Source organism: Cavia porcellus, unplaced genomic scaffold (assembly GCF_034190915.1).
Source record: "Cavia porcellus strain 051 isolate PalLab524CR breed Dunkin Hartley unplaced genomic scaffold, mCavPor4.1 scaffold_25, whole genome shotgun sequence".
Lineage (NCBI taxonomy): Eukaryota > Metazoa > Chordata > Mammalia > Rodentia > Caviidae > Cavia > Cavia porcellus.
In genome coordinates, this window is record NW_026947508.1 from 16,256,151 (window position 1) to 16,276,216 (window position 20,066).

Consider the following 20,066-nt stretch of genomic DNA (forward strand, 5'->3'; position numbering starts at 1 on the left):
CTGTTTTGACTTTCTGAGATGCTCCAGATTACCTATAGCATATATCATCCAAACACATTCTCACCGTATGTTTTTATGACAATTTTCTTTGGGCAGGGGTAGAAAATTTTAACAGGAAACAGCACAAGTCAATTGAATAAAATTTGACATGTGTAAAAAGATTTCGATGATTTAAAAGTACAGCAAGATCAGGCCTGTTTTTAGTGTTCATTTCCAGTAAAAATTTACATTGTATTTCTTAGAAAAGATCACAAGAAATTTATTAGTTCTGGAACAAGATCCACGACTTTCAATGAGAAAGCAGGACAGCTGTGCACACCATCAAAACTAAGGAAAGGTGAGAGGAGCTAAGAAGCTATGCCCCATGAGGGCAGAGATGTCCGTGGGCCTGGAGGGGTGTAGGGTGAGAGGAATGGCTGCACACTCAGTGTTAGAAATGAAAAAAGCAGCTTCAACACGTACTTGATTAAAATCTGGATCTTTTTCTCCATCTGGTTTAGCTTCTTCCTTGTCCTCTTCTGTTTCGGAACTGCTCACATTCAGCTCGGGAGCTGAATCCTTCATCACCTGCATGTGCCAGGACCAGAGACAGGACAGGTCACGGTCAGCAATCAGGAAGGCAGGCTACTGTGGCACACAGTACCTGGGACTTGGAACGTACTTGAGGAAGAAATACCTTTTTCAGGGAGAAAAGACAGGTGGGAGGATGGTCTACGAATCCTACGCTGCTCTCTTCATTCTTTTCACAAGCTAGTTTAGCGCTGTGACTGCTCTTGCATTTAAAACATTCATCACAATAAGAGGTCTCTGACAAGCAGGTATTAAAAGGCCTATTTAATGTTACTTTGCAGAACTTCAGGGGCATTTTACCCTTGTCTCCACTTTGGAGTCAAGCCCTTGAACTGCGGAAGTGACAGGCGTTACAGCGCTCCTTAAACGGTAAGAGAGATGCTGAGCATAGTGGTGCATCCCTGTAATCCCAGCTAGTCTGAAGGCTCAGGCAAGAAAATCTCAAATTCAAAAGCAATGTGGGCAACTTAGCAAGACTCTGCTCAAACTTTTAAAATGAAAAGGGCTAGGGGCATAGTTCCAAAGTACAATGCTTGTCTTTTAAATCTGAAGCATTGGCTTGACCCCTCAGCATTGCAAAAAAAGAGAGATAGAAAAAAAGAGAAATAAACAATGAAGGAAGTGTTGGGGTCGAATGTGGTAAAATACTGACAGTAAACTCAAAATAACAGATGACCAGCTAACATGAATACTAACGTACTAGATACTACTCTGCACGTACAAGGAACTTTAGGGAAAAGGTGCTTGTATTCTTTAACTCAAAGACTTTTTTTAGTTTTTTTTTAACTTGTGTCATAGCACCCTAGATATCCAAATATAATTCTTTTTTTTTTTTTTTTTTTTTTAATTTTTTTTGTCTTTTTCATTTTTTATTGGTACCGGGGATTGAACTCATGACTGCCTGCTTGCAAGGCAGGTGCTTATGCCACTGAGCTAAATCCCCAGCCCCCCAAATATAATTCTTAAGTTATCTTTCTAAAAATGATAAACAGCAAATTACTGCAGTTTTACAGACCCAGAACCCTGAAATTAATGCAATACCCAGAGAGTCAAATAAGATCTCCTTGATAGCCAACAACATACTACAGTAAACATACTATAGTAAACATATTCTGGGTTCTTCTACACACTAGTCCTTTCTTAGACTGCAAATTCCATAGCCAGGCCCACTGCCCCAAGGCGCATGGCTGGAGCCACGGGTTCCTGCCAGCACAGCTGGCCAGGGTGACTTCTCTGTGATTCTCACTATGCTGCTTGAGCATAGTTGGGCTTAGCGCCTTAGCCTTTACTTCCTGGGATATTTGTTCTGGGCTATGTCCGTGATAGTGAGCACACTCCGATAGATAATCTGCTCCTCCATGATGACCTCCCTGTCTACTCCCTCTCTGGCACTGCCGCCTTCACGTCTTCAGCCTCTTGCTTAACCCTGCTCAATGTGCTTTACATAACTGTGCCCCACCTCTGTATGGATGGCTGTGCTCCGTCTGTTGTGTCTATCACTATCATTTCAGCAATAAGACCGTTCTTGGCCCACAGGGGACATTCCAAAAAATGCAAATTAACAACAGATCAAATCCACACACACCATGTAACTATTCATTTGCAACTCCATCAAATCCTAAATCTGATGCCAAACAGCTTTTATGAAACAAAACTCCATTCCCAGACAGTCCAGTGAAAATAGGGCAGAAAGTCAAAAGGCTAGATTAATCATCAGTAGATACAGCCACAAGAGGGAGCTTTACCTTCTTATTGTCGACAACTTTGTGGACGTAGATGGTAGCCTGAGTGTACTCCCGCAGGTCTCTCTGCTGCTGGCACAGCAGGCCCTCTCTGCAGTCGGGACAGAGCTCTAAAAAAGTGAAGCACACGTGGCGGAGAAATCACTGTCAAAGAACGGAAGGTGCAGGCAAGAGATGGTTCAGTGGCGTAAGCTCCCGCCTGGCAGGCACCAAGTTGTGAGACCCTAGTAACAATCCTAGTAACAAAACAGTAACACCTGAAGGTGGGAAAGCGCGCATCAGAGTCACTGGAGCACCTCACTGTGAGATTCATTTACTGTGCACAGTGAGAGCTTTTATGGCAGTTTCTGCCTAGCGAGCCTGGGCTGCCGCAACAGGCTCCGTTTTTCAGCCCTAGGGATTGAACCCAGAGCCTAACAGCAGGCCAGGGCTCTACTACCTGAACCCCAGCCTTGTATGATTTCAAGCAGAGGACATGATATTCACATCTCCTTTGTCTCCCCATCTTGAACATCAACATTTAACTTTAGAAACCAGATGAAATATTAAAACTTACTAGGCTCCAAGATATACTGCGTTTCGGAAGCGTTTACATCTCCCACTTCGATTCTTGTGATTTTAATTATATGATCCACAACAAACAGCTTTTGTATCATCTGCCACTCGCTGGGCCATATCAGAGCTATACTGTGCAAGAAAACAGCACAACGTGCCTTAAGACACACGGCGATTAACAGCACTGACGCAATGCACCAGCCTCCCAACCCCAAGCCCTCGCTGCCAGTATTTACCCAAAAGACATCGGAGAGCAAAGATATGCTGGCATCAACAAGGACTAGTTCTTCATACAGAGTGATACAGCAGCGGGTAAAATAAATGAGGACGTTACATAAACCAACATGGTTAAACACAAAAACATAAGAGGAGTAAACTAAGTTAGGTGATAAAAAACAGACAGCATTATTTGTTTCTTTTTAAAAGGCTACATCGTGAGACTTGTAAGTCATTTTCAGGACAGTGCTTAATTCGAAACAAACAGGAAGCAAAAGACAGGAATGGATGAAAGGATAAAGTATTTAGGACCCTTCAATTACATTTGAATTCTTTAACCTTTCAAAAAACTGGTAGGCACACATTTACTTATTAGTGGCATTTCCCTAAATGTAGGACCATTTACAACAATAAAATAAAGAAGGGAGTGATGGGAAGAGCTGGGGGGGGGCGGGAATCTAGAAGAAACTTTATGTTCTTAATTCTTGAATTTCTTTTTTTTTTTTTTAAATTTGAAACAAGGTCTTGCTATGTAGTTCAGGTTGGTCTTCGGCTCAAAATGGAACCCAGGCTGGCCAGGAACTCACAGTAATCCCCTGCCTCAGTCTCCTGAGTGTGAGGATTACAGGCGTGCTACGCACTTTTGTTTTTGAAGATGAATAATAAACCTCCACTTAGTTGTGTCCAAAGAGAATTTATTATTCCTTTTATTTTATTTATTTATTCTTATTTTTTGTCTTTTTGAGACAGGGTCTCACTGTGCAGTTCAGGCTGGCCTTGAGTTCACTTTGTAGCCCAGGCTGGTCTTGAACTCTCAACGATCCTCCTGCCTCAGCCTCCTGAGTGCTGGGAGTACAGGCATGAGCCACCACGCCCGGCATTATTCCTTTTAAAAACTGGGGGCCAAACCCAGGGCTTGACACACTCTAGGCCATGTGATTTACCCTGAGCCACTACTCCGCCACCCAGCCTGCTGATTTTATACTCCAATGTTTTCTTCTTGGCTTTCTAGCAATGTTGGAGGCATAAAACTTCCTCTTACAAAGCTGTCTTAGAATTATTTTACAAAACGGCAGCATCAAGGGCAAGGTTCACAGATGAGTCTTTTCGGAAGGACTTGAGGGTTGGAATGAAACTTTAAGTCACTAGAATTTCAGGTGAGGCCATGTGTGGTGATGAACACGTGTAATCCCAGCATTTGGGAGGCTGAGGCAGGAGCACTGCTTTGAGTTTGAGGCCAGCCAAAGATACACATTGTGATTTCTAAGCCAGCCTGAAGGACACACTGAGACTGCCTCAAAGAAATAAAAAACAAACAAAAAAGGATTTCAGGTGACCAATTCAGCAGCTCTCCTACGTTCTTTATTTTCTAAGTCTTGGCAGTTGCAGAAAAATAAACAACTTTAATGAAGACTATGTTGATCATGTGATTCTAAAAAAAGGTTTGCCTTTTAATGCTGGCTACAGGAGAAGGGGCAGTCTGGTTGATGGGAATGACAAGGAATGAGCATTAAGGAAACCCAGCCTCCTGCCTTGTCTGGAGGAGCAGTCTGTCACGGTCTGTCACAGGGCTCGTGTGGCACAGCACGAAAGCAAAACGCACCTGAGCCGGCGAACAGCTGCATTCTCATTGTGGGGCGGGCGGGGGGAGGGCTTGCCTGAGTGTATAATCACTAGAAACAGAGAAAGTCACAAGAGAAAAAACTCACAGTTTAGAATCTTCTTTGGTCATGGAAGCAAATGTAAACATAAGTCCCCCATGGGGACACAGAAGGGCGCTATTTCCAACCGATGACACGGGACTACATCTTGTAGGCTTTCTGTGCAAGTGAGACAAGAAGTACATATACCTCAGTATGCAGAAGGAACATTTCCTTTATTACTAAAAAATTAGATATGCATAAGGGAGATTAGGGACTAGATGATTTTATTTGTTTGGCTTGACAGAAGTTTTTAGTGCACCTTGGTTAAGACGAGAGAACCCCAAATAAAACCCATGAATTCTTAGACAAATGCTACCCCCCCCCAAAATAAGAAATTTCTGGTTTCTACCTAACAAATTTCCGCCATTCTTCTACAAAGAACTGTGACACGATATAGAGGACATCAGTATCCTGGAAGAAAAGTCACAAAAAGGAACATGAATCCTCTCCGTTCTTAACATACACTCTCCATGACACAAATGAGGTCTTCTTGACTCAACTATTTAACCAGGAAACACAGCATGCTACCAGGAAGCAGACAGCTGGAGAAAATCCCCATCTAGGTTATCTAATACGAAAGATGCTCTCAGCTAATCTGGAAAACTTATCAGGAATTTGGCAAGGTGATTTAAGAAGTGCAGGAATTCTCCCCTTTGTGGGAATCGTTATACCTCCGGCCAGTTACTGAGACACGGTCTGTTTTTGTCCTGGAACAGATTTGTAAGAGAACTCTTTTGCTCATTCGCGATCATCTTATGTAAGGCTTCGTTTTCTTCCCCTTCTCTTTCTAAAATCTGAGAGAAAATGAAGCAATCAGCTGTCTCCTGCTGACAGTACAGGCTCACCTCCTCCCCACACGCCCATCAAGAAGAGCACAGTGCTGCTAATGGCCCGGCAAGTCACCCCAGGGAGGTGGCGTGCCATCTCATGGATGCTGCACAGAGTTCCGCACCTTGCACTGCGAACAGCACTCTCGGTAGCTTGGAAACTCGGGAGCCTTTGGGAAGTACTGCTGCAGTTTGCTCCACGCCTCCTTAGAAACCAGCCTTCGCTCATTCTCAGAGATGCACAACTCCCCTGGGTTTAAGAAGAATCAGATGTATGAGTAACAGGGATGGGGAAAGACTGTACCTAGCTCTTATTTCATAAACTTAAAGTATCTCCCCAAATCTCTTTCCTAAATACCACTGCTGGGCGGTGATATAGCTCAGCAGCAGAGCCTGCCTGGCAGGCTCAAGGTCTTGAGTTCAATTCATGCTACCCCACCACCCTCCAAAAAAGAAAAAAAAAGAAACCAAACACCACTGCTTCTTAAATTTTTTTTTTCCTGCTTCTTAAATTTATGAAAACGTCTGGAGTATGCTTTTCTTCTCCGTATTTCCAATAATCCCTATGGGTTGCTCCTGATCACTCATGTATGTTTTGAGCACACACAAAGAAAATAGATCCTCTAAACATTTAATTTGTTTTAATCCAGAGAAGAAAGCTATCAATCTCAATCTGAAATAATCTAACTCTAGGGTTGGGGGAAAAAAAAAAAAAACAGAAGATAAAACCAAATGCTACTAGAGCCATACAATTTTCAGTCCTTCCTGCCAGTAAAGCAACAGTACATAGGGGCTTCCAGGGTTCCTGGGATGTTGGGCTGTGGCCGGAGTCCCAGGATTTCATCCACCTCCACACTCAAAGGTCAAAATTCTCCATTGACTTTACTGACTAGCATTTTAATGTTCATGAAAACATCGTACACTAAAACATTATTTCCAAGGTTGTATAGATCTCACAAGTTTATTCTCTGTAACTATTAATTCAATGTAAAGTGACAGTGCATCTACCAATCAATCTAAAAACTACCACTACTCATGGCCACCTTGCCTCTTCAGAGATCTCAGGCGTGCCTAGATCACAGGAACCTAAATTTGGCTTTTTTTTTTTTTTTTTTTTTTTTTTTTTTTTTTTTGGTTAAACACTGTGTGTGTTTTAATACAGGATCCTGCTCCTGGCTGGCCTTGCACTCACTGGGTCACCCAGGCTGGCCTCCAACTTTCCAAAGTACTCCAGTGCTGGGAACACTGGTAAGCACCACCACACCTGGCTAGTGTTACTCTTTACTTATGTACAATGTGCTGTACTGCACATACTAACCTGAGAATCAGAATGATGAATATACCAGGATCACCACAGAAAGTAAGAAACAAACCTGGCATACAACTTCAGTGTGTTTCAGCTATTCCCCATCATGTCTATTAGTGTCTCAAAAACAAAGGGAAGCTTCTGAACTTTCCGCCTTCATCTGATACTACCGTTTGAGCAAACTCAAGATTACTTTCACCTTAATATACTGATCACCAAAGAAATTTAGGTCACGAGAGGACTCTACTTTCGTTCTAAAGCTGTTCATTTAAATTTCCTCGGAGGCCATGAACATTTACTCTAATAAGCCTATTCTCAGACACAAATAAGACATTAAAAAGGGGAGAAATTTAATTGGACTCTTACCCCAGTGAGTACACCCTTGTGGTGAAATACTGTATAGCCAGAGGTAGATGTTCACCTGACTGAGCTCGAACTCCAAGCCAGCTACTGTATAATGTTTACCGTATTTACCTTTTTACATTTTTCTGAAGGCAGTGGGCTGGGCTTCAGCTTACGGACTGAGCACTCTCCTAGCACAGTCAAGGACCTGCCTTTAATCCCTAGCAGCACAGGTGCAGAGGCGATGATACACAAAGATCTCTAGTTCTAGGGCGGCCTGCTCAACTTACGTGGTTCCACCTTGAGATGAAAAAGAGCTAAAAAGAGCTGAATAGATAGCTCAGTATAAAAGCCCTGGATTCAGACCCCGGTGTTGCAAAACTAGTAAAAAAGATTGTTTCCTTACGGTTGTATGATACAATCCCAGTGGAGAAAATGAAGGGACTAATACTTTTATGTAATATTAATATATAAATATATAAATTATAAACTTTAATATATAAATCAGCAGAGGGGCTATGGGTGTGCTTTGGTGGGACAGCACTTGCCTAGCACAGCTGAGTATACAGCCACCCAGCACCGCATCCAGCCACCTGCAGAGAACTTCACAGGCACGACCCACACACTGCCTCCCTCATGTGGGTTTCTCATACTGGCTAGCAGTTGGGTGTACTTTATTCACACGGTTAAAAAAAAAAAAAAGGCAAGGGCTGGGGATGTAGCTCAGTGGGGAAGTGCCTGCCTAGCATGCACAAGGCCCTGAATTCCATTCTCAGTACTCCCCCCCCCACACACACACAAAAAGGAAAAAACCTTGCAATATATGTAAGCTGGGCGTGGTAGCTCATGTCTGTAATCCCAGTACTCAGGAGATTAAAGAACAAGGATCACTAAGTTATAGACCAATCTGGTCTACAAAGTGAGCTCAAAGTTAGCCTAAACTGCATAGTAAGACCTTGTCTCAAAAATAAAAATTAAAAGAAAGAAAGAAATTAATTCAAGTATTCTGGTAACTCATTTTTTCTGTTTTATCTCTCTCTTTTGATAGAGTGTATTCCTTTGTTGATCAAGCTAACTTTATTTATTTTTTTTTAATCGGTACCAGGGATCGAACTCATGACTGCCTGCTTGCAAGGCAGGCGCTTATGCTGCTGAGCTAAATCCCCAGCCCGATCAAGCTAACTTTAAATTCAATGCTGCAGCCCAGGGTGGCCTTGAACTTGTGACCCTCCTTCCTCAGTCTCTCAAGTGCTGCGATTATTACAGGCAAGCACTAATGGCAACTATCTCCAGTAACTATTTTTTGGTAGTCTAACAGTCTAGCAGTGAGCTTTAGCCATGTTTCTAACTACCAGAATGTAATAAATCTGAAAATTACGGATAAACTTCATGATTAAATTTTTACTTATATGAGTTTACAATCATTAGAACTGTTACCAACAATAAATAACATTTTATACATTAGAAAAGAAAAGCAATTTACATTCATAATGTAAACAGCATCTTCAAATCAAACGTAAAACTACTTGTGGGAGGGGCTGGAGATCTAGGTCAGTGGCAACGCACCTGCCTGGCAAGTATAAGGTCCTGAGTTTGATTCTCAGGACCAAAAAAAGGTAAAACAAAACAGAAAATGCTAGGTGTGGTAGGTTTAGTTTACCAAATGTAATACTCCAAGAAATCTTCTGGTAAAAACAGCAATCTAAGGCTAGAGATGCAGCTCAGTGGTAGAACACTTATCCGGCATGCACAAGGTCCCAGTTCAATCCCCACTACCCCCAGGAAGAATAAAATAAACACCTAATTAGCAATGAGTTCAGGTACTGTATAAACAGGCCCTCTAACACAAAATTTTAGTTCACTGGGTCACAGGGCAACCAAAAGGGAATTCTAAAAAATGTATGCTTGGGGCTGGGGATTGAGCTCAGTGCCTAAGCTCTTGCCTGGCAAGGCTGAGATTACGAGTTAGATTCCCAGTACAAAAAGAACAAAACCAAGTGCCTAAATTAAGTAGCCATAGGGCTTTGGAAATACATACATTTGATATTAAAAAATATAATTACGCCAGGCGTGGTGGCACATGCCTTTAATCTCAGTGCTCAGGAGGGTAAAGCAGGACAATGAAGGCCAGCTTGGGCTATGTACTAAGTTCAAAGCTAGCCTGAACTACACAGTGAGAGCCTGTCTCAAAGACAGACCAAAAAGGCCTAACGTGCTCAAACGAAACAAAGACACAGAGTTAGGAGGAAAACACTGACATTCTTCCATTTAAATTCAAAGATCAGTGCCACAAGTTTCCTCTCCTAATTCCTCTAAACATTATGGTAAGGGTATCACTTTTTAGCATACTAAGAGATGGTGTGGGTGTGCTCTAAAAGGAGGTAGCTGAAACTAACAGCTACGTAGGGTAAGTGAGTAAAAACAGCAAACACAAGCACAGGGCATAAAACCCAAAATTCCCATCCACAGCTGTCCCTACGACAAAAGAGGAACACTGAACAAATGCTGATTTATGATATGCCATTGTACAACTAGCAGATTCATTATTCCCGCTTACCATGTGGGCACAGAATATCTTCATTAAAATTTAACTCTTCTTCTTCTTCTTTTCTTTCCTCCTTTGGTTCATCTAAAGAAATACAGATAACTGCTCTAAGTATTGCATTTAAAGTTCAGCAGGTATATTACTCTAGATTTCTTTGCTTTTGGTAGGGATTTTGCTTGCGCAAGTTCTCGCTGTGCTGTCCAGGCGTGGCATTCCGGAGGATCCTCCCGTCTCAGCCTTCTTAGTGCCAGCATTACACCACGCCCAGTGTTTTTTGGTATTCATTCAGAGACATGGTCCTGTAGCTCAGGTTGACCTCAAAATTGAGATCAATCTGCCTCCCCCTTCAGAGTGCTGGGTTCAGAGGGTGCACTGCTGCATGTAGCTATTCTGCACAACGTTGAATACAGAAAACTTTTAGGCTGAAAATTAGATCCAAATGATTCCTATGCTGTTCTGCATAGCATTACATCTTTCCCTTAAAAGGTCAGAAAAGTCTTATGACATTTAACTTTTTTAAAAATTTAGGTTATGCAAGAAAATGTGCCCTTGTACATATCTTTCTACTAATTCTAATCAAAGTATTCAGAATACTGCACTATAAACTGAATTAATCATCTTCATGTTATGTCACTTTTACCTACGTACTTTTGGAAAGGCTGAATAGAAGCTCTAAGGCATAAATGGGGATTTAAAGTTTAATGGGAAACACAGTACATAAGAACTCAACTATTCACATTAACATTTCTTTTCCTTTTTCTGCTTTTCCCACATTTCTAATATAATGTCAATGCCATTTGCAGTTGTGTATACTGTGAATACAAATAACAAAATCTTTATTAGGAGATAAGGACAGTTAGTCATGGTTTTTCCAGGTTAAGTACCCTAACACTTTTTAATGTGCTTAATTTTGCAAACAACATTTACTAACCACTAAAAGAACTCAACTAGGGGTTGGGGATTTAGCTCAGCGGCATAAGCGCCTGCCTTGTAAGCAGGCAGTCGTGAGTTGGATCCCCCGTACAGATAAAAAGGAAAAAGACAAAAAACAAAAAAACCCCCTCAACTACAGCTGGGGGCGTGGCTCTGTAAAAGTTCGTGCTTAGCATGCGCAAATCCCCAAAGGAAGAAAACTAGATATATATGGGCAAACACCCAGCTGCCAACTATGCGTGTCAACACACTAATACAAGGAAAATCAACCTCAACAGTTTTGGAAGACTAAGTCTCAGGACTGCTAATATTTTTTTTTTTAAAACTTTCATGGATAGAGTAACTAAGACTGATGACTGATAAACTGTACATGACCCAAAGCATGCAGAACTTAAGCCCCAAAGAGATCTCTAAAAGAGATTTATCAGTAAGCACCAAACATACTAGTACATAATGATTCACTCACTCACAAGGGTGTGGTGGCCACACCTACATAATCCCAGTACTCGGAAGTGCGAGGCAGGAGGATCACTGGGAGTTGGAGGAAAGCTGGGCTACAAAACAAGCAGGGCTGGTCTGCAGTGCCAGTCGGAACTACACAGTGGAAACCCACCCCCAAAGTATTTAAAAAAAAAAAAAAAACACCTCTCAGAAGCAATCTGAAAGATATGCAACATGTAGGTACAAGAACACCCATAGGTACTCGCTGTGTGCCATATACACTGGTGTAAGATCGCCACACAATAAAATATAGCCACTAAACAAAAAGAGCTACAACATGATGACAGGGACAGATACACAGCTGTGCCTGTATGGGATCCTTTATTAAAAAAAGGCGCCATATTCAGTAATTATGTCTCCTGGGAGGGCTTTCAACTTCTGCATTGTTACATTTCTGCAGCTTAAAGCTTTTAAACTTTTGAATGGCCAACAAAGGAGGATACAAGCATATTACCCAGAAAGCAACATGAAAAATATAGTTAAGGCAAGCCAACATCAAAGCATTCTCCATTATGGCATCCAACTGTACTTAAAATGAGGAAACACCGACAGAGGTGGAACCAGCAATAAACACACACTCAACACAGAAGGTCATACAGTCCCACTAAAACTGCAGTAGGGTTTTTCACATCACACACAGGATAATCAGGAAAGTAATGTTTAAGTTCACAGATTACACAGCAAAACAAGACATTAAAGAAAAACTACAAACTTGAAAGAATTATAAAAACAGCATGGAAAGCTAAGGGTATTATTGCTCAGTGGTAGGACAGATTCTTGGCATGCACAGGTCCTCAGTTCAACTCTCACGACCAAACGAAGACCACAGCTCAAGGAGCTTTAAATTAATAGTGGCTTGATAAGATACTTTTCTCAAATAGTAGGTGATGACATGGGAAGGTCAAAACCGATTAATTCTATTTAATTATATGACATATAAAAACGCTGAGATACTTCAAAAAGGTAAGGTGCATTGAGTGGGGTATGGCCTGTTACCCCACTACTCTGGGAGGACGATGGAGGAGAGTCTTGAGTCTGAACCCAGCCTAGGCAACTTTGTGAGGCCTCAGTTTCAAAAAAGGAGAGGGGTAGGTGGAGACAGTGAGACATAGAGAGGGGCAGAGAATGTCACTGGTTGGTATCTGCATGTAAACACCAGTAAGGCTGGTAAACCCATTTGCATGGTCTGGATGGGGCCCTGAGTTCAATCCCCAGCACCAAAAACCAGAAACAAAACAAAAAACTATAAAAATAACCAAGAATACCTACTGAATACCTACTGTTTACTGAAACACATGGTTACTAATTACTAATTAGAGATCACAGGATGGCTGCACAAAGGTAACTAACCTCTGAATTAGTAAAGCTGCTCAAATCACATCACTTGTCTGCCTTTCAGACCTTGTTTGAGGGTGTTCTTGGCGACAGAGCCTGGGCTTCACCTGCACTGCCACCTAGCTCTGAGCCCTACTGCCTGTTCTCCATCTTACATCTGCAAGTATTTTTAAATGTTTCAGTGTCTTCCAAAGCCTTAAAAGCCCTTATAACCCCAAAAATGTAACAGTTAATGCATAAGTAACATAATATCTCATCCTAAAGCAGGGCTTCTGGCAACCCAGGTACTGCCAAAGAACTTACAAGAGAAAAAGTTTATCCACAGACCCCCGTCCCTTCTGGGCAAGGGCAAAGTACATGCTACCTGCACGCAGAAGGAGCCTGTCGGTGTGCGTCACCGTCCTGACCGTACTGCACACTGCAGTGTGCAGCACATTTACCTTCCTTAAAACTCAGAAGCAGGACCAGCATGAATAGTGATGTTGCACGTGATTAACTAGATGGAGCTTGAGCCCAAGGAATGACTGCGAATGAGGGCTAATTCCATGTAGGAATTCCATGTAGGCACTGCAAGGTCTTTCCGGATTCGATAGCTTTAAAAAATCTTTTAATTACTTTTATAGGTAATTTGAGAGCTTTTGCTATAATAAAAGTTGTCTTTATAATTACATGGGTAGGTGCAAAACCCAATTACTACAAACAAAAACCTTTATATTCATGGTGAGTTTCCCACATGCATTTTACCCTTGTTGAAGGTGCTGCCATTCATTTTCCCATTGCTCTGGTCTGCATCTCCATCCTGCTCATCAAGTTGTTCAAGGGCCAGCTGGCGCCAGCTGCGCAAGGATGATTTTCCCACCCAAAATCCGTCATTGCTGTGGAAGAGAGGAATGTTAAAACATACAGTAATATTTTTGCTCACATTCTCCCTTCTGTCCTTGGAAAGACCAGACAAGGCAAACTGCAAACACTCAAAATCACCTACTGAGCACACACTTTTTTAAATCCACTTCCTGGTTGTAGCCATTTTTACTCTCAGTATGGGACTAACATTGTGCGCGCCTGTTTATGGGGCCTTGTGGGGGAGGGGCAGCTACTCTCGTCCCCTTCCCATCTCTCAGGGAAGGTTGTTCACTTTGACAGAGAAATACATACATGGGAGTGGCAGGTGAGGAAGTTCCTTTTGGGTACACTAAAGCGAACACCATAGCCACAAAGCCAGCCGCACAGACCAAATCATCCCTGGTAACCAGTGGGGTGACAGATAAGCAGCTGGGTTGTGACATTAGAAGGAATCTAGTATTTTGTAGCCAATCTAACATCTTGTGTTTCCTGCTGTCACTTACATTCTTTCACAGCAGCAACACCCATCAAACGGGCAGTGTTTTTTCACTGGATTACTATTCCATAATCATATACAGCATACCACACACCCTTGGGGTTGAACACAAAGCCTTCTCACTGAGCTACAACCACCATTTTAAAAAATGAGACAGGATCTTGCTAAGTCACTAAGCTGTCACGAGATGAGTCTTGGGATCTTAGTCTCCCAGAACTCTGGGGTTATGGCACGTGGCACCATACCTGGGTTACAGTCATGCCTTAAACTTGGCAAAACAATGCTCAGATAAACAGCGTGCACCCATGAACATGTTTAGGGCTGAACTTAGAAGGCTCTTTGTGGAATCATCCAAAATAACCAATTGTGTTTATCTTTATTAAGAAGAGTAAGGAAATTAAACCCAGATACGGCAAATGTCATCAATTTCTGAGTTTGGAGGTCCTCTGTGGGATGGAGTTCGGTATATTCCGCATGCCCTGGATGTTTCCAGGCAGGACATTCCACTGAGCTCCATCTACTTTGGTCAGCTTCAGTGGGCATCCACAGGCTGGCCATGATGCTTTATCAAACAACTTCATGCTAGAGGACAGGCCCACACTACCTTAAATCTAGTCACACATCAGATCCACATTCTGCTGCTTCCTCTCTAATGAACAAAAACTAATAAAAAGACTGATTCAGTCTTTTTGTCACAAGAAAAAAATCTCTGTATGAGTGACCCTTTTTATTTATTGGGACTCAAAATACGGCCTCGAACTCAGGAGGCAGGTACTGCCCCACTATATCCCAGGCCCAAGGTAACTTTACAGATGTGGCTTTGCCATGTTAACCCATCACTTTTCTTAAAAACCCCAGTACGTTTACAGTAAGGACAGGCTGCACAGTAGCTACTTCTCTTAACAGTTTTAACTGTATCATTAGCAACGTATGATGGCAACATACCCCTTTCCTGTTGCTTTCAGCAGATTGTTAACCATTTTGTAATCTTCATTTAGTTGGTTCTTCAGACGCAAAACACGACAACGTTCTACTACACACTCCTTACACAGTGCTTTCACTAAAGGGAAAAGAAAGTAAATACGCTTCATTCACAAAGACTTAATCCTAGCCAAGGACTTGAGGATGTTCAAAACCAGACAAATTCTCAAATGTCACAAATTGTTGATACAGCAAAATGATATACATTCAATGTTGTTAGCTGCACAAAAAACAAAATGTCAAAATGTACTACAATGCCATAAAGCTCAATGTACTGTCAAGTTCAGATGAAACTTTTATAAGGTGGTTATCAAATAATTACCAGGTGGAGAATCAAAAATATTTGCTAACCATAAACGTAGATTTTCATGTGGAGGTAACTTTCAAAGCATGGAACCTATAAAAATCATAAAGATATGATTATGTGAAAGACCTTCACATTGCATTATTTACTGTGATTTTTTTTTGGAACAGAAATTTAGGGAGCAAAACTATTTAAGAAGGGTTGAAATATGTAGTTATGTGAAAATTGTAATAGATAAGTTATGCAGGATCAGAAGACCTTAAAATAACGGTGGCAGAAACATGGAATCTCCATAAGGTGCCTCTACAGAGGAAGAGTGACCTGTGCTTAGTTATTCATTTAAAAAAAAAAAAAAATGTTTACAGACAGATAGTCAGGACTAAATAGACCATGGATTTTTTTTTTGGTTGCATACAGCTGTATGTATTCAAGATAGAATACCAAATCCAGCAGCTTCTATTTAAAATGCAAGTATCAATCTGCAAGTTATACACTGTAAGAATTCTCCATTAATCTGGAGGAATCAGAACTGGAATCAACAAAGGTCTGAATGCTCGCTTTGAAGGCTGCAAACCAAACCAAGTTTCTCTTTTAAAAAGTCCCATCACATATACTGGAGGGAAGTATGTGTGTCAACAAATCAACTTTCCCCAAATAGCATAATTTGTTTACATTCTACTCTGCTGAGCAAATCCTTTTATGCAAAGCATAGCAACACTGGTCTAATCACTGGGATTCACATCACATCTCTATGAGGCCCACTTATGAAGATCATGTGATGAAGACTTTAAGATCGTTTCCCCCACACACATCCTTTTTGGAGACAGGGTTTCACTATGCGGTTCAGGTTGGTCTTGAACTCAGTATGTAGCCTAGACTGGCCTTCCTGCCTCAAGTCTCGCGAATGCTGGGATTACAGATGTGTGTTACCACACCCTGCCTGCACTGTTCTTTTTCAGAGAAGTAAACATTTAAATTACCAGTTAGTCTTGGACCCCCTCCGTATCTACTGTAGAAAATGTCCGCTGCATATTCAGAAATTCTCTTCATAATTGAGATTTTATCTGGATGAAGCTTGTCATGGGAACACAGGCAAGCATGATTATCAATAGGCTTGGTAGGTGTCGATTCATCCAACCACTTTTGCAGCCATTCAAGTGAGACAAACTCGTAGGGCTCTGTGGAAGAAAGCGTGAAGAGACACTATGTATTTTTACAGCTTTGGGACCAAGTGACAGTCATTTTCCTCAGACAATGCAAACTCTATCCACAGTTTAGCAGAATCAGAAGAATCATTGTTCAAAGATGTCTGATGAGTATCACAGACAGCCAGAGTCCAGGACTGTGCACGGTAGCAAGCGCTTTACGGGACCGGCTGGTGCTTATTATTATTAACCACCTCTACAAGACCCGTCCACAGGAGCGGAGTCTTGGTTAACAGCAGAACAGAACTTTAATTGGGGCACCATGTCTGCCAAACACAAGCACCCTCCACGCTGGCCCAGCAGTCTCACAACCTCGTCTCCTAGTATGTTGATGGCGTAAGTCATTCTCATTAGCTCTTTTCACAAACATGTGATACACCTCTGAAAATTACAGTGAGAAACTAAAATGAGACAAACTTGTACATTTAACCTCCTCCGCTGAAGCCGTATCATTTCTGCCCATTTTAACCAGTGAATGTTTCCGTTATCTAATGTAATCATGGTGTCAAATTAACTAGTTGTTGGTTGTTTTGTTTTTCCAGCCAGGCTCACTACATCATTCAGCCTGGCCTTATGCTCTCAGTGACTCTCCTGCTTCAGCCTCCTTTACAGGTGTGCCACCATGCCCAGCAACCAAGTCCATTAATTATTGGCTCCCCTCCCCACTTCCAAGTCATGACCTAGTCACCTCATTATTATCTGTCAAGAAAGTAACCTATTTTACAGTTCCAAGATAAAACACACTAGAAATGAATGACTACCTATTTTGAAGCTGCAAAAATTAATATAAAACTAAACAGTTCAAAACAGGTTTGAATTTGGGAAGAGGGAATCTCAGAGTTCTCTACAAGCCAAAATTAAAGATAAAGGGACAGCTTTGATTACTTACAAAGATCTCCAGTGAGTCCCAGCATAAAACATAGAAGAAAACATACAGAGGTTGAATTTTTGGATTTGTATTATGCACTACTTCTGATGAGTTCTGAGACAGACACTTCAGTGCAAAGACCATCTGGACCCGTTTACACTGAGGGTTACATGTCTAGATCCCATTTTCATTGTAAGAAAATCGCTGCCATTTTTACAAAACAGAATTAGGAACTCTCATCCCATGTCTGTGCTACAAAGGACATCCAGGAGCCCTCAACTGGGAAGCTCTACGGAGCTGCCAGAAGAGACCAGCATCTAACCCAAGTTCTGCCACCAAGAACTGAACTTGAGCAAGTCACTTAAAACTCTATGCTTCAGGTCTTTTTATCTGCAAAATGAAGATAATAATACCTGCCTTCTACCTACCTCACAGGGATGTTGTTGAGTATAAAAGATAAGATATGTGAAGCATTTTGAGCTTTTTGGAAGAAAAGAGATACAGAAAAGTTAATTATACATTAATACATATATAAAAGAGGAAACCCTAAGAAGCAGTATGGAAAACAAGGTGGCATCTTACAATATTTCACGGTATGGTTAATTACAGTCAGAACATCTCCTGGTTTTATTTGCCACTTTTCAACTTTAACAGTCAGGGCCAGAGTACACTGCAAATTGGAAAACTATGATACATGGTCCCTATCTGAGAACAAATGAAAGTCTTAGCAGATTTTTTCTTTTCCCAAGTACAGTGATATGAATTAAAACTTGGAATCATCTGTACACTCTCAAAGGTCAGAAAACAGGACAGCAATGTTGAAGAGTGATTCACTAGTTGTTTACCCAGTGGCTTTGGAAGGGTAAGAGGCCAATGCCAGCTGGTGCTAACTGAAAAAATAAACTATCCACCCCATGCTTCCAAGGAAAGCTAAGTAGGAAAACAAGTGTGGCTAAGGCACTCCTCACCAGTGAGAGCTACAGAAACTAAAGCCCAAGGATGACCGTAACCCTGACCCAGGGAGCAGCACTGTGACTCACAGGTACTAAGTACAATGCTTTTCAGCCCGATTAGAGCACTACAGAAAACTACTAAGTGAAATTTCTTATTTTGGTTTTCATATAGGTAAAAGAAAAATGAAAGGAAACGATAGAAGCAAAATTAAGCTATGAAATCCACGTAAAATGCAAGGGCTAGACAAATCATATATGATTTTATAGTCAGGAGGAAAGAGACCAGAGACCAGGTTCGTAATTCTATCCGATGCCATGCACAGTAACTCAGCCACTGGCCAAGATTGTGTTTTACTGCCAGCATATAATTTGGTGGGAGATACATGGAAGGAAGGTTGGCCTAGGGCTGAGCACAAGGCTCTATTTGTAGCAAAATTCTTATACTACCTATGCCTACATTCAGGTACTAAATCAGGGCAATGATGGTACTAACATATGTGAAACAGTATTGAGAGACAAGTGAAGCATGTCTCAATTTAAGTATTAAGGGCCAAAAAGATTCTTGTTCCCTGTGTTACTAAGATTTTTAAGGTAGGGGCTGGGGATTTAGCTCAGCGGCATAAGCGCCTGCATTGCAAGCAGGCAGTCATGAATTCGATCCCGGTACCGATAAAAACGAAAAAGAAAAAAAGATTTTTAAGGTAAGTGGATCTTCTTTATATAGGTTCATGGGCCAGTGATATACAGGCTCACAAAATATGACTTAGAAAATGCATTATCAAAACACTGTTCCCCAAAAATATAGTCACTGGCTTTGAAATGTTACAACTGGACAACATAGGTTACCACGGTGTAAGTTCAGGGCATAAAAAAGTTAGGGCCAGGGATATACCTTAGTTGGCACAGTGCCTGCCTGGCTAGCATGGGGTCATGGGTTCCATTTCCGGTAGAAAAATAGAGACAGAGATAGAGAGAGGCAGAGAGAGAGAAGAAAAATATAAAGTTTATGGTTGAGTAAAGTGTAAATATCAGAAATATTCTAATAAAAACACAGTAAATGAAAACAACCTGAAGCACAGTGCTAATATGCCACATAACGGCATCACTGGATCATGCTATTCCCAACAGCACTTGGTTTGTTTGTTCTCCATTTATTGTGTACTAGGGATCCAATTCAGGGTTTGGTGCAAGGTAACAAGTGCTCTCTGCACCACCAGCCCTGAAAGCAGCATTTCATCCTGATCTATGCAATATCTTTTCTCTTGGGCAGAATAAGAAACCGGGTAAAATTCAGAAGGTAGAGCTGGGCTTAGTGGCACGTGCCTGTAATCTCAGCACTCTGGGAGGCTAAGGCAGGAGGATCGAAAATTTAAGCCCTGTGCGACCTAGCAAGACTATAGTGGAAATATTTCAAAAGCGCTGTAAGATGTAACTCAGAGGGATAAACCTGGGTTCAATGCACAGTATCAATAGTAATAAACAGTTCAGAGACCAGATTCCTAAGCCCCAGTTCCTCTAAACAAAGGCATATGAATGTAGATAAGACTTGTGGGTTAATTCCAAATCATCTCCTATTAAATTAAGGGCAGTGTAATTTTTTAGGAAAATTCTGACCCTTGAATAGAGTTAGAGTAACACAAAGGGTCGGAATCCAATTAAGACGACATTTGGAAGAATTCTTTCCTTCATTCAATTATCGCATTTGCAGTGCTGGGGATTGAATCCAGTGCCTGAAGCATGATAATCATGCAGTCTACCAGTTTGGCTAAACCCTCAGTTTTTAAAAAAGAAATTCTAACAGCTATGCTTACATATTTAGCAATTTATAGTCATCTTTGGTT

At 41.4% G+C, this 20,066-nt stretch overlaps 1 protein-coding gene across 2 annotated transcripts in view; it reads right to left on the reverse strand.

The window, feature by feature from the left end:
* The window catches only part of Usp48 (ubiquitin specific peptidase 48), a 67,991-nt gene that overhangs the window by 14,726 nt on the left and 33,199 nt on the right, over positions 1–20,066 (reverse strand). For both annotated transcript variants that reach the window (XM_063235711.1, XM_063235710.1), the window contains exons 12-22: positions 16,180–16,377; positions 14,860–14,974; positions 13,320–13,450; positions 9,819–9,890; positions 5,739–5,863; positions 5,458–5,580; positions 5,136–5,197; positions 4,793–4,903; positions 2,869–2,999; positions 2,316–2,422; positions 463–567 (exon numbers count right to left, since the gene is read on the reverse strand). In XM_063235711.1, the coding sequence (XP_063091781.1) occupies positions 463–567; positions 2,316–2,422; positions 2,869–2,999; positions 4,793–4,903; positions 5,136–5,197; positions 5,458–5,580; positions 5,739–5,863; positions 9,819–9,890; positions 13,320–13,450; positions 14,860–14,974; positions 16,180–16,377 (1,280 nt within the window). The remainder of the gene's footprint in view (positions 1–462; positions 568–2,315; positions 2,423–2,868; positions 3,000–4,792; positions 4,904–5,135; positions 5,198–5,457; positions 5,581–5,738; positions 5,864–9,818; positions 9,891–13,319; positions 13,451–14,859; positions 14,975–16,179; positions 16,378–20,066) is intronic.